The sequence below is a fragment of the Chinchilla lanigera genome, unplaced genomic scaffold (assembly GCF_000276665.1).
Source record: "Chinchilla lanigera isolate Chin_1 unplaced genomic scaffold, ChiLan1.0 scaffold00022, whole genome shotgun sequence".
Lineage (NCBI taxonomy): Eukaryota > Metazoa > Chordata > Mammalia > Rodentia > Chinchillidae > Chinchilla > Chinchilla lanigera.
This window is the reverse complement of record NW_004955423.1, coordinates 15,169,302-15,183,739: the sequence shown is the minus strand read 5'-3', so window position 1 is coordinate 15,183,739 and position 14,438 is coordinate 15,169,302. Positions and strand designations below refer to the sequence as shown.

Here is a 14,438-nt window from a genome sequence, read left to right as displayed (position 1 = left end):
GCGGGGTCCGGCCGGGGCCGTTTCTGGGGCAGCCGTCCGCGCGCGGCTTCCGAGCCGGCTCGGGCTGGGCGACGAGCGAGCTCCCCGTGCTGCCTGGACCTCACCCGTCCGCGTCCTCCGGGGTCACCGGCGCCTTCCTTGCCAGCCCGACAGCAGAAGCCTTTTGGGAGCGTTTCCTAGGAGTTTAGAGAGTTGAGCTGTTAATCCAAGGGAAGATATTTTAAAGAACATGGCCACTCGGGAGGCTGAGGCAGGAGGATCGTTGAGAGTTGGAGACCAGCCTGGGCTACAGAGTGAGCTCAAGCCCAGCCTGAACTGCATAGCGAGACCCTGTCTCAAAAAAAAAAAAAAAAAAAAAAAGGACTAGTTAGCACTTTTGAGATCAGCTGTAACATTTACATCCTATCCTTGAGAGAGAAAGACTGAGAAAGAGGTCAGATTGCGTGCCTGGAGTTGGAGTTTGACATGGGTGTGATCGCCCAGCGCAGGTTTATGAGGAGTCTTGTGCGACCATTTTATGGTCACTCAGGAGATCTGAAGGCAAATGCAGGTGAGAGAATTTCACTCAAAAAACTGTTTTATCGGGCCAGGGATATAGCTCAGTGGTACAAGCGCCTGCCTGGCAAGAGCAAGGTCCTGAGTTCGATTCCCGGTGCCCCCCCCCCCAAAAAAACCCCTAAGCCAGAAAACTATTTTGTCCCCAGTTCAAGGAAAAGCCCGGGATTTTGTGTCCTGGATTCCTGGGACTGAAGAGCGGCCTTTGAGTGGTAGAGTGGCATCTGCATGTCTGTGTTTTTAGTTTTTAAAAATTAGTTGTTTATCAGGTTTGTTAAAGTGAAATTGAGGTCAGGGCAAAACTCCAAAAAGAGATGAAAGAGAGCTTAAAGTGTAACTGCTTGTTTTTTCAGCGATTCCAGGCACTAAAGAGCGAATCACAGACTCATTTTGTGTGTTATTTTTTGACATAGGATAGTTGCAACAATGCTTTGTTTGTATAGAACTTTTCAATTAAAAAAAGCACTTTTTTTTTTCAATTAGAAAAGCACTTTTGAAGGAATAAGTACTTCTGATCTTCTCGAAGTAAGGTAGATGATTCATGAATAAACGAATGTGGATAAACTTGAATGAAGATAAACTTGTATGTAGATCCAATGTGATCCAATGTGGATCCAAGTTCTACCGTGTATACAGTAGCTGCATGGCTTTAAACAAGTTTAATGACCTGGCTTCAGCCCGGGAGAAAGATGAGGCTGTCCCCTGTGAAGACTGGAGTTGGTACAGAAAGCTAACAGATTGCCGGGTGTGCGCCTCGTGCTTAATAAATTGTAATTAATATTATTAACGCCTAACAGTTAAATGAAGGGCTGAGGTGCAAAGAGACCAAGCCTTGGCCAGTGTTTTTGCGGAAGCTTGCAAGAAGGAAGCACGGCTGGCCTTCAAACTTGGGCCTTTGGCTTTCTATGCTGGCGAGCTTACTAGCATACTTAGCTGACAACCCTCAGTGTCTGTCCTGTGACCACACACTGGGGTTTTGGTTTCTTTATCTTAGCAGGTTTCCCCATCATTAAATATGACATTATTCTGAGACATGATTTTATTACATCCACTTAATCCCCAAGAAGAAAGTATTATTATTAATATCTTTGCTTCACAGACAGGTCACTGAGGCTTTGGGGTTCAGAAATCTTCCAAAATTATACATAGGAAAGGAAACAAAGCAAAACCCCAATCTGGGCTTGGTGGTGCACGCGTGTAATCCCAGCACTTGGGAGGCTGAGGCAGGAGGATCGTTGCAAGTTTGAGACCAGCCTGGGCTACAGAGTGAGCTCAAGGCCAGCCTGAATTGCATAGTGAGACCCTGTCTCAAAAAGACAAAAAAACAAAACCAAAACCCAAGAAACAAAATTGCACAGAGCAAATGGGCACGGGTCTGGATTTAAACCCAAAGCCCTACCCACCCAACCTCGCAAATTCTATGAAGTATGTTGCTTCCTACAGTCTCTTAGTAATGTCTTGGCAGTCACATTCAGTGTTTTCAGTTTCCACGCGCTGACTTGCAAGATAAAATTCCAAGATAATGAAGTCAGGTGTTTTGACGCGCAGCATTAAAGTTATAAATAGTTTTTATAGCCTTGATGTATGTTCCTAGCACAGTTGTGCATATAACCAACATCGGTACGAGTTTTCTATCTGGGCTGGAAACAGTTAATAAATGTCTGCTGGATAAAGCGTGGGTCATCCTTACATAGTATGTCTTCAGTGTCTCAGTAATGGACTTTGAAAGGAAAGTTAGACGTTCAAACCCAGTTCACACGGGGAGACTGCATCCCCTGCCCCGTTCTCCCAGCGAGGGGAATGAAGGGGCAAGCAGTTTCTGCAATGCCAGAACATAGGGGAGTGAAGATTTCTCCAATGAGGACTGAACGGATGGATGGCTGACTCTCAAGCTAACTCAGAGCCCTGCCTTTGTCCCAGAGCTGGCTGTAGGGATATAAATAGCATCCTATGGGAACCACACTCTTCACCAGGAAACGGCGAAGGAGTTGCTGTGAGATGGAGCAGATTCAGGTGGACTTCTGGGGCCCATAATGTGCCCACAACCCTGCCAGGTATGGTTGGCAGCATGCTTGCTCCATCCCTACCAGGACTCTTCCTTTTGTAGGTGGGCTAAGTGAAGCCTTGGGAAAAAAAGCCGCCTGCCCAGAATCACTGGGTCGTAGGTTTGCAGAGCTGAGGTTTGTTTTTGTTTTTGTTTTGAGACAGGGTTTCTTGATGTAACACAGGCTGGCTTTGAACTTACTATGTAGCACAGCTGGCCTCAGATTTGCAGGGATCCTCCCGGCTCAGCTTCCTGAATGCTGGGATTATAGGTTTGCACCACCACACCCAGCTTTGGAGACATTTCTTTTTAAACAAATGGTTTTTCTAATAAACCACAAAAAATATGTATCGCCTCCAAAAAGATGCCGTGGTGAAACTGACAGTTTGGATTTTAGCTATTTCATGGTCCCTGAAGGAGGAAGTCAAGCCTCAGACCATTGAAGATTTGATAGCTGGGTGTGAAAAACATGTCTGTAATCCCTGCATTTGGGAGGCTGAGGCAGGAGTTTGAGGCAAAAAAAAAAAAAAAAAAAAAAAGCCAGGCCTGGTGACACATACCTGTAATCCCAGCACTCGAGAAGCTGAGGCAGGAGAATTGTGGTGAGTCTGAGGCCAGCCTGGGCTACATAGTGAGTTCAAGCCCAGCCTGAACTACATAGTGAGACCCTATTTCAAATAAAAAAAACCCAAACCTACAAAAAAAAAAAAATCCACAACAAAAAAGAGAATTGTTACATTGAAACAGATGGCCAATTATGCAAGAAGCCCTTGTATTTGATGTCTTTTTTTCCGAAACAACTAAATGAGCAATTTAGTGAAAAGAAAAAGAAAGTAAATTAATTTCCCTGAAAAAAAAAAGCAGTTAGCTCATGATGCCAGTGCAGGGATACTTTTCCAGAAAATTGAATACCATCTTTTAAAACCTTGAGCTTATGTAAAAAGTTGAGTCATTTTCGACTATAGCTTTGAGATCTCGAGCAGAGTCGTAAATTTTGTTGAAGAGGCCTTTTGAATATGTGACTGCTGTAATTGCTTGGCAAGGCGTCTGGGCCGTGATATGTCCAAACTCAAATATTTAATGTAAGAAAAGAGTGTAGGAAGAGTGGATCTGAAAACTTTCTGAAGAAATTGGGAGTTTTCAGGCGCAGAGACTAGAAACTCAAAAAAAAAAAGAAAAAAAAAAAAGAAACTCAGACTGTTTTTATTTGTTTCAGCATTTATTTCCTCTGAAGTAATTACTTCCTTTGACTATCACAGGTCCAGTGTGCTTGGGACCAGAAATGTGTTGGATTTCACATTTTTCCTGACTTTGAAACATTTGCAGATAAACAATGACATGTCTTGGAGGTGACGCTCAGATACAAACACAAAATTCCTTTAGGTTTTATATGTACCTTATTCATGTAGCCAGAAGATAAGTTTTTCAGAGGCCTGGATTTTGACTGCCACTCCCCATATGGGGTCAGGTGTGGAATTTGTTTTTTGTGATATTATGTCAGGACTCAAAACGTTTTCGATTGCTGGGCATGGTGGTGCGTACCTGTGATCCCAGCACTCGGGAGGCTGAGACAGGAGGATTACTGTGAGTTGAAGGCCAGCCTGGGCTACATAGTGAGACCCTGTCTCAAAAAAAAGTTTTAGATTTTGGAGAATTTTAAATTTTGGATTAGAAAAAAAATAAATTTTGGATTAGAAATGTTCTACCTGTATCAGTTCGTGTGTGGTAATAGATAGCAAATAGTTTACTGAATGAATAAATGAATCATTTCAGTGATTCATTCTCTCTCTTGCCATATAAAGTATATATTTTAAGCATTGCAGTTGGGAAATAGAAAAAGCAGGTGTTGTTATTTGTTGCTGTTGCTGTTGTTGTTTTGAGACAGGGTCTCACTATGTTATGTAGGCTGGCCTTGAATTCCTGGGCCCGGGTGATCCTCCTGCTTCAGCCTCCTGAGTAGCTGGGATGCCAGGCACCCATCACTGTGCATAGGAAGAAATGTAATTTTTAAAGCTTAATGCCCTGTACTCACAAGCATGCTATTATTTCTCTTAAAACCAATCAACTATCTTTATTCTGATTAGTACCTGTTTGCCTTACATAGGCCTACGCTCCCGCTGGGGAGCTGGCGCAGATTCGCGTGGCAGCCTCCTCCTTTCCCCTCCCCCCGCTCTGCCTCCCCACTCCCTCCACGTCCTGGTGCCTGTCTTAGTTCCTTTCCTTTTGTTGCCGAGACAAAATACCCAACGCCCAAAGTTAAGGAGGAAAGGTTTGCAGAGCTTTTGGTCCATAGTTGGCTGACAGCGAAACAAACCTCTTTCTGTCTCTTAAACTGTATCCAGTCTACCAGGATTAGGGCGGTTCCCATCCCGTCAGTGGACCAATGCAGCAGTCACCCAGCCTTAGTCCCAGCACCCTACTACGAATCCCAGCACTGCACTACAAATCAGTCACAGTCTAGATTCAGCCCCCTCTGAAAAAAACCCTAGGACTCGGTGAGGCTTTGGGGGACATCGAGACACAAACCATAGCAGCGCCCCTCCCATGTCACCTTCTCTGGGCGCTCGCAGTCGCTGTCCCCTCTGCCTGCCCTCTCCCCAGTTTCTCCTGAGTGCGGTTGTGGACACCTGGGTCCAGCGCTGCTGACTCCACTGAGATGCTGTTTTCAGCTGGTTCTCTGCTCGGAACCTCCCTGTCTTTCTCATCTCGCTGGGAACAAAAGCCAAATCCTTGCTGGACTTCGGGGCCCTGTTCCCTCTGCAGTGTCACCATGTCTCTTCTACCATGGCCACCCCGGCCCCCGCTGTCCCTCGGGCGTCCGAGCCTCTTTCTCCAGACCCTGCCCTGCAGTTCTGCTCTGAGGGTCCTGGTGAGGCTGACTCGATCTCGCGTCTGGACCGACAGCGCCGGCTCCTAGCCTGTGCAAACTAACAGCCGGGGAGATCCCTGACTTTGTGTATTGCCTGCGTCCCCACCCACCTATCCACCTCTAGAATATAACCTCCAGAACGGTGAGAATTTCTGTCTGTTTTACTGATGTAGCTGCTAGGGTCTACCTGGAACATCCTTGGAGATGTGTTACATACAGGTACCAACTCCCCAGGAGGAATGTGGACATTATGTACTACACACACGGACTCACAGAAAAAGAAAGAAAAAATCAATTGAGTAAAGTAATCCTCCCAAATTCAGTACACAGATTTGTGTATCTTTCGCATAAAGGTTTTCTGAGGCATCAGAACAGAGGATTGAACCCAAGGCTTCCACCCTGAGCGATGTCTCAGCCCTGTTTATTTTTTGAGACAGGTTCTTGCTAAATTGCTAAATTGTCAGAATACCCAGGCTGGGATATAACTTTTGACCCTCCTACTTCAGCCTCCCAGAAGGCTGGGATTACAGGAATAGCCCAGGAGTTTGCTGAGATGTATGCAGCAACCCTAACTAGTACCCAGATAAACAAACACCGCCCCCCAGAAAAAGAGGGGGTTGGGAGGGTTTTTTTTAGGCAGCGTGTTGATATGTAGTTCAGTAGTTCAGGCTGGTCTTGAACTCTCAGCAATCCTTCTGCCTGAGCCTCACAAAGGCTGGGATTACGGGCCTGTGCCACCACGCCCAGCTTGTTTTGTTTTTGAGACAGGGTCCTGCTATGTATTCCAGGCTCCAGCTCACTCTGTAGCTCAGCCTGGCTTCACACTTTCAGCAATCCTCTTGCCTCAGCCTCCCAATTGTACAGTTCTAAACTGGAAGCTACCCATATTAATTACGCCTCTTCAGTCTTATCCTTCATTAGAAAATTTTAGTTGATGGACTTTGTGCTGGTCACCAGTACAGGTCTTGGGATACATTAGTGAACGAAACAGACAACAGCCCTGCTGGTGTGTGACTTCCGTGCAGGTTGTCCGTCCTGCATCCCGAGATGACACTTCCTGAGTCGGTGACTTGCCAGCCAGGCTGGGTACGCTGGGTGGTTGTCGGTTTATTGCCTCGGTCCTTCTAAGTGCAGGGTTCCTTTTAGACCTGTAATTCTCCTTTTTATTGGTGCGTGTGTGCGGTACGTGATGAATACGCTTACCATGGGGAGTCGGTACGTGTACATAGCACATTTTAATTCTTTTTAATCCCCTAGCTCTCTCCCCACCCGCTGCTCCTTCCAACTCTTGGGCTCTTTCCTGTTTGCAAAAGCTCTATGTTCATCATTTTCTCCTCTCTTTTCTTCCCATCCCCTGTCCCTGCCTTCCCCGCCTCTCCATGTTCTTTTCCTCATCCATCTGAAACAGATCTTTCTACTTCCTATTTATGCATCTTGTGCCTGCCCCCATATATATTTGAGTTTCTCATGTAAGAGAAACCATGTGATATTTAAACTTAAGTGTCTGAATTATTTCACTTAATATTATGGTCTCACGGTGCATCCATTTGCCTGCAAAGGCCTCAGGTTTACCCTTCTTTGTGGCAGAGTAGCGCTCTGTGGTGTATGTGCGTTTTCCTTACCCATTCATTTGTTGATGGCCATCAGGCTGTTTTTATTTTTTTTATTTTTATTTTTATTTTTTTTTGGTTTTTCTCCGGTACCGGGAACCGAACTCACGACCTTGCGCTTGCCAGGCAGGTGCTTTTGCCGCTGAGCTAAATCCCCAGCCCCAGGCTGTTTTTAAGATACAGGTGTTAAGAGCTGGGTGTAGCGGTGCATTCCTGTAATCCCAGCGCTCAGGAGGCTGAGCCAGGAGGATCGCTTTGAGTTTGAGACCAGCCTAGGCTACATAAGTGGAGTTCAAGGCCAGCTTGTATTTCATAGCAAGACCCTGTCTCAAACCAAAAAAAAAAAAAAAAATAGCACTTATGAATTGTGCTGCTATAAATTTGGGTGTGCATGTAGCACTGTAATATGATGGCTTTAACTCTGTCGGGAAGGTACCTGGAAGGGGAACAGCTGATCAAATGGTATATCTGGATTTAGTCTTTGAGGAAGCTTCATGCTGATTTCCATAGTGGTTGTACTAGTTTACATTCCCAGCAACAACGCTGCAGGTTTTAATAGCTTCCCTGAGAGCCTCAGGTGCCAGGCTGTCACCCATGGGGACGTGTGTGTCTGGGAGCCCCTAGATTAGCAAAGGAACAGGTCCAAGACCCTCACCTGCTCGAATGCTCCTGCAGGGCTTGGGCATTCACCTGACCCATGTGAGCGTCTCTCGGTGCACAGGATATTGAAGGATTTACAAAAGCTGTGAGAACAGTGCTTCCGGAGTGCATGGGCCATTGACATCCTGCAGCTGGTGGAGACCCCGCGTAATTTAAATAGTCACTTAGGGCTCACTTCTTGCTGGTTAGAGAAGTGCTGAAAGGAGAGCTTAAAGTTGAAGTAGTGGTCATAGCACCTCCTGTCCATTAGAAATAACAAAATGCAGGTAACATGTTTCTGAACTCAGTGAACTGTTGGAAAATAGAATTTCATGCGTATAATGCAGTATGACACAGTAATATAAACTTGCAGGGAAGGGGTTTTAGAATTTAAGAGGTGTTTTCTGTTTTTCTGACATCAGACCTGAAGCGTGCTGATTTAGCATGGTGGCGTAGTTGCCCCGAACCTGCTTCGATGTGGCGGCTGCCGTCCGGCCCTACAGTCTTCCTACCCTGCCCTGTCCTGTCCCTGACTTCCTCTCGGTACGCATCGCACCCGGCCTGTCAGCTGTTCCTCTGCTCTGGGGCTTCTCTGTCAGTGAGGGCTCTGTGATGCTGGACGAGTGCCACCCAAGGAAGTGATCGCTCCGCTTCCTACCTCTGTGTTTCAGGCAGAAAAAGACTATAAAACAGACGGCTCCAGTGGGCGCCGTAAGAAATGACTATGTTTCAATGGAAAAAGTAATGTGTGTGTATGGTAAAAGTCCCAAAATATGTGGGTCACCTAGAGCCACAGATCCCTCATTCTTTTCCTCAGAACTATTTACTGTAGCCACTTTCTTAACTGTCCTTCCAGAAAATTCTGCATGAGTTTATGTATGTGTGACAGTCGTGTGAAACCGACTTGAAGAATGAACACAGAATAATAATACCCAAGTCGTGGGTATTACCTCCCCATACATTTGTTTTTTGTTTTGCTTTGTTTTTTGAAGCAGGGTCTCCCTGTGTAGCCCAGGCTGGCTTTGGACTCATTGCAATCCTCCTGCCCCAGCCTCCTAAGTTTTAGTATTACAGGAAGGGCCTCACTGCAAAAGTTATTTTAAAAACTAATTGTTGAAAAAAAAGTAACATGCTTCTGGGACAGATGCGTACTGAGGTAGAGTAAAGAGGACGCCCTGTGAAGGTTTATGGGCGTTGGCCACTGCTTGTTTGGCTTGAGAGCCAAGAAACAGGCTCGCGTCTCTCATTGTACGAGTTCCAGCTCTGCTATTTAGGGTGTGCTGAGTGTTCTGCGACGTGGTGATCAAAATGTAGGGGAGGAAGTAGAAGCTCGGATACGACCAGTGTCAGGAAGGTCCTGGGGCTTTTCTTCAGCAAGAAGGGACTTCACGGTTTGTCAGTCAGGTTGATGGCACACACCTATAACCCTAGCACTAGGGAGGCTGAGGCAGGAAGATTGCTGTGAGTTCAAGGCAGCCTAAATAGTGAGATTTGTCTCAACACACACACACACACACACACACACACACACATTGCCAGAGTTCATCTGTGATGGAATGTTTGCTTTTTAGAAACGTATCTCACCTTCCATTAGTAGTGGCTACAAGGCTTAAGAACTCAAGCATTCACAAAGCGTATTTTGTATTTGCCATGTGTATGAAAATCTCCTGGAGATAAAGCACATGTAGAGGGACTGTGCAATTTGTTTTTTAATGACTGAAATCCAGGCTCTCCATCTCAGGTTCCTAAACTACAGTGTTAGTGTGGCCCGGACAGATCCATGGTGATAAAGTGGAGGAAATGATAATTCTGTGTTCATTCTTCAAATGATTCACGCCTTGGTTGTGTGATCGCTGCTGATGCTGAGCCCTTTGTGATCCAGGACCCGAGCTGAAGCCGACCCTCCTGGCGCCGGCTTCTTACACCTGAGCCGAGCAGTCAGCTCTGGGTGTGGCTCGGTTACTGGGTACTGATTCTTGGTACTTCCTTCTCCTTGCCTGTGCTTCCTGGATGGGTTTTCCTCTCTGTGTAAAGGTGGGCAGGGGAGGGAAGTGAGTCTTGAGAATATGAAGGAGGAGGGAATGATGGTCGAATACCCGCTCAGCACTTCGCTGCGCTAGCTCACCTGACGGGGCTGTTCTTGCCAGAACCCGGGCTCCCTGTAACCCACAGACGAGGTGACTGGAACTCGGGACAAGCGGATTCTCAAGTCACAGAGCCCAGAGGGATGGCTTTGAGCCTCGTCTGTCCAAATCTGCGCCTGTGCTCTCTCCTGTATGCGGTGCCTCTTAGCCTCCTATCCAGAGCTCTTCTCTGATAACCAGTGTAACCTGACAGCGCCCTTCCTACTCCGAAACAAAGTCTACAACAGCACTTATCTCTGCTCACCATTGAAAACCGAACACAGCCCTTCATTCTAGTATTAGAAACTGATGTACATTTGACTATTTCAGTGTTTGGGAAAACTATCCTAGAAAAACATAATGAACCAGTCAGGTGCTTGTGCTGACTTATAATGAAAAATTTTGGATTCAAAATTGCTGACAGTAGGACAGTATTCAACTGAACATTGATGCCTCTTTTGTTTTAATTTGTGATCCCCCTCCCCCAGTTTACTGGAGATTGAACTCAGGGCCTCACACTGAGCTATATCCCCAACCTTTTAAAAAGTTTGGTATTTTGAGACAAAATTTTGTTAAGTTGCTTAGGCTGGACTTGAACTTGTGATCCTCCTGCCTCAGCCTCCCAGAGTGCTGGGATTACAGGCATGCACCACCAAGTCTGGCTAATATGTGGCATTTTAAAATAAGGGATAAGTAACATTTGTAAGTGTTCTTAGAGTTACTGTAGTGTCGCAACCATAGGAGCAGATTGGTGTACATGTTAAATGTTAAAAATCCAAGTACAATCTTCCCTTGATTTGTGCTATGTGCCATCCTGGAAGTTTCAGAAGTAAAAATTCTTCTAACACAGAATCGGGCTTAATTAAATACGGTAAGCGGTGTTTTCCGTCTCCTAGAGCAAACGTCTGGTAGAACATTGGAAATCCAAGGGGAATGCGGCACAGTTCTCACCGGCGGCTCCGTCCATGGATGATCTTTGACCCTTTCCTTGCTTTCTTCACAGGTCAGTGGTGTTTCGTCATGGCTATGAAAACCCAAACAGCCTGATAGCATTTCAACCTTAGAGTTTTGCATCCCCTGCATCCTGCCCTGGCAGCTTTCTGCCCCATCGCTGAACGTTAAGTAATTGCTGCACACCGAGGGGGCAGGAGCTAAGCCGCCTACGGTTCTCATCCCATAGTTTTAAGCTCCGTCTTGCAGGATTGTGGTATGCGCGGGGACGTGCGCTTGGTTACCTTTGTGATATTTCCAGCTTTTGCACACTCTCTGAGTGTCCCGGGTGCTGTGGCTCTGAGTAGGTCCTGGGACAGAGGAGGGGTCAGGCTGGCCTGACAGAAAAGCTCCGAGCTCTAGGAAGGTGCACTGTACGGGAGGGTGGCTTGGTACTAGAGATGCCACCACCTGGCCAAACATTTCTCACAAGTAACACCTGGCTTTGGGATTGTGAGATTTACATGAAACAGCGTGTTAGACACCTAGAACAACGGTTCAACGAATGCTAGCTCTCTGGCCCTCAGTCAAGAAAAGACAAGACATGAGACGGTATTTATTTTTGCAATTTTTCCTTGTTCTATTCTAGACCTGTGCAATTTTCGTTCTTCTACCCTTTGCCTAAACCCAGAGACTATGGAAGGCAAATTTCAAAGCAGATCTCTATACTTGATCCTCAAACCAAACTCTGAGTGTGGAATTGTGCGTCACCAATCCCGACTCTTCTGCTGAGGGCTTCTTTAATGCAATTTAGTACAAACCTAATCAACTGCTTCAGTCAACAAAGTGAGACTCCAGGGGAAATCTCAGAAATAGTGCATGCGCCCATTTCTTCTGACTTGTTTTTGCATTTGTCTGTGCTTACTTGCCTAAACCAAAAATAGCTTCAGCAACACACGTCCTTCTTTGCATCGGATTTCCAGGCACACAGAGTGCCTGTGACAGAGTCTCTCTCTGTGCAGAACTCTGGTACTCTGACTGCACACGTACAGCTACCTCGCACCTCTCCCCGCATTTTCAGTTTCCTAGGATCTTGGTGATTGTGCGCGGGCCCTGGTCACTGATTTTTTCTCCCACCGAGCCCAGGCTTGGGGCCTGTGGGGAAGGTTATTTCAGGAACCGAGCACGGAGGAGGAACTGAACCTCTGCTGTTTCTCAGCATGGAATCATAACTTCCTGTTAGCCCACGCCCCTCCCACTCGGCACCCTAAAATCAGAATGTGCTTCCTTGAATCAGGAAATGCGATGGGAACAGGTGACTAGAAATTTCCATTCCAAGCCCAGAGCCTTCAGACAGGGAAGGGGATGGCGCTGAGCCTTCCTCTGGGATACCAGGTGTCCTTGTCGCTCTCCTAGCGACTCTTCACAGCCCGCGAGGACAGGATGCGCTGAATGAGGCGTTGCGCACCTGGTGACTGGCACCTGCACCGTGTAAGCCTCTCCGGGCAGGGAGGTTGGTTCCCAGAGTAGATGTTTTGGGAGGCTTGGACAGGGCTGCCGGTGGCCAGCAGAACACAAGCAGGTAGTGAGGGCTGGGTGCCCGTGCACAGCCTGGAGGCAGGGGCCTGGGACAACTCGCCCTGTGGTGACACCTGCCTGGGAGCTGAGGACGGAACCCCGCGGTCGCCTGCCAGCTTCCCCGGAGCCTCCTGTCCCCGCCTGTCTTCTGCCCGGGCCTCTGGACTGAGTGGCTGTGACGTTGGCACGCGGAGGGCAGTGGGGGGCAGGGGTGGGAGTGAGCCAGTCCCCTGTCCCCTCTCTTTCTGCCTCTGTCCCCTGGGTGGGAGGAGGGTCTGAATGGAGCAGCCTCCAGCCTAGAAGACTCCTCCATGGTCCCTGAGGGAGAGCCTCTGTGGATTCCTTCCCGTCAGCCCTAGGCTGGATGTGTTTTCTGATGCTCTTTGACTGTCTTTTCTTCTGGTTTTTTAAGACAGGGTCTCGCTATGTAGTTCAGGCTGGTCTCAAACTCACAGGGATCCTCCTGCCTCAGCCCCTCAAGTGCCAGGATCACAGCTGTGCATCATCCCCACCTGCCTTTTGCTAACTTCCTAATGCATAGTGCAAGTGCCTAAAGTGGTCATAAGTTCACCTCTACTGCTCCCCTTGAATTCTTTGTCACCCCTCATAGAGGTAACAGTGAAATACTACATGATCTTTATGAAATGTTTTTTTTCTTTTGTACCAGGAATCGAACTCAGGACCTTACACTTGCCAGGCAGGCACTTGTGCCACTGAGCCCTTTCCCCGGCCCTACATGATCTTTAGTCAGTTCATAGAAAGGGCTGTAAATCAGCATCCTGGGCTAACAGGAGCATGAACCTTGTGCCAAACAAATTTGAAAGTTTTAAGGTTCCTTTGGAGGTCGAATGGGCATCTTATACAAATTGCAGATGAATCTGTTGGTGCACACCTGTAATCCCAGTGCTTAGGAGGCTGAGGCAGGAGGGTGACTGGGAGTTAGAGGCAAGCTTGAACTACACGGTGAGACACTGTCTCAAAACAAAACAAAACAAAAAACCCAAAAGGAGAAACATACAGATTGCATTTGTGTATTTGTTTAATTAACTGGAAAGCTTAATTCACGCAGCTCTTTGCTCATAATTGTGGTTTATAATATTAATTACGTTTTATAAACCACTCTGGTGTTCCAGGATGGCAAATCTTTCCTGTTTAGGCTTTGTGCTATCTTTAATATCCAATAGGAGGAAGCTTTAAAGAAGATAAGTGGTTCAGAAAGCTGGAAAATTTGAGACAGCTCCTGACGGGCAGGAATAGGAGTGATTTATGATGTCTTTAAAATTGGCACGTAACCTTGTAGCATTATTAGACCGGGATAAGCTCAGATATCTCTCTGGCTGAAAGAATATTGTGGGAAAGGGTGGTATATATAGCTCTAGAGGTTTGATTTCTCACTTGTTGGTTTAGTGTCTGGGTCGTGTCCACAAAGGCAAGATGAAAACCTATTTGTATTCCTTTAACCGTTTTTTGTGTGTCTCAAGAATTGCTTGGTGATTTTGATTTTCTTGGATACATAGTTGCCTCGATTAGATTTCATTAGAAAAAAAGATTGTTCTTCTGGTTATTTTGGGAAGTTGTTTGGTAGATTAAAAATATAAATTCTCCCGTGTCTTTTTAGGATAGAATTCTTTTGTCATGCGATTTTAGTCATTAAAAACACTGGGCAAAAAAAGAGTTGTACCCGAAAAGAAAGCGTGCAAAGTGTGATTGACCTTTTATTTGAGGCTTAACACTGCTGACCCAGGGCAGCTAATTTAGAAGTGAGTCATTTATAGAAAGTTCTACCCAGTTCGAGGCAGGGCTTTGTACAATACCCTCCTGAGGTCTAAATAGAGCACTTGGTATCAGGTTTCCGCATATCTGTCTTATGGCCAGGTTTCTATCTTCCCGAGCGGTGACACCCGTTTCTGGATGATGGCAGCTACCGACAAGGTTAAGGCAAAGGCACTGTATGGGTGAAGTGAGATACAGTTGAGAATAAACCTTAGAAAGAGAGCCCATGAATTATATGGGAAAATAAGCATGAGATTTAAAACGACTGTGTTTATAATACAAATAAATGAATATAACTAGTCAGCTTAAAAATTTTT

General features: G+C 46.4%; 1 protein-coding gene across 5 annotated transcripts in view; it reads left to right on the top strand.

Moving 5' to 3' along the window:
- The first annotated feature begins 528 nt into the window (after positions 1-528).
- Gipc2 (GIPC PDZ domain containing family, member 2) overlaps positions 529-14,438 on the top strand; it is a 70,163-nt gene continuing 56,253 nt past the window's right edge. Inside the window, exon 1 of one of the 5 annotated variants that reach the window (XM_013514546.1) lies at positions 529-550. In XM_013514546.1, coding sequence (XP_013370000.1) covers positions 545-550 — 6 coding nt within the window. In that variant the 5' untranslated portion in view covers positions 529-544. Of the gene's footprint in view, positions 551-2,435; positions 2,610-10,760; positions 10,844-12,109; positions 12,262-14,438 lie in introns of those variants that run through there. The other 4 variants (XM_013514545.1, XM_013514547.1, XR_001234123.1 and 1 more) reach the window with 4 other exon arrangements.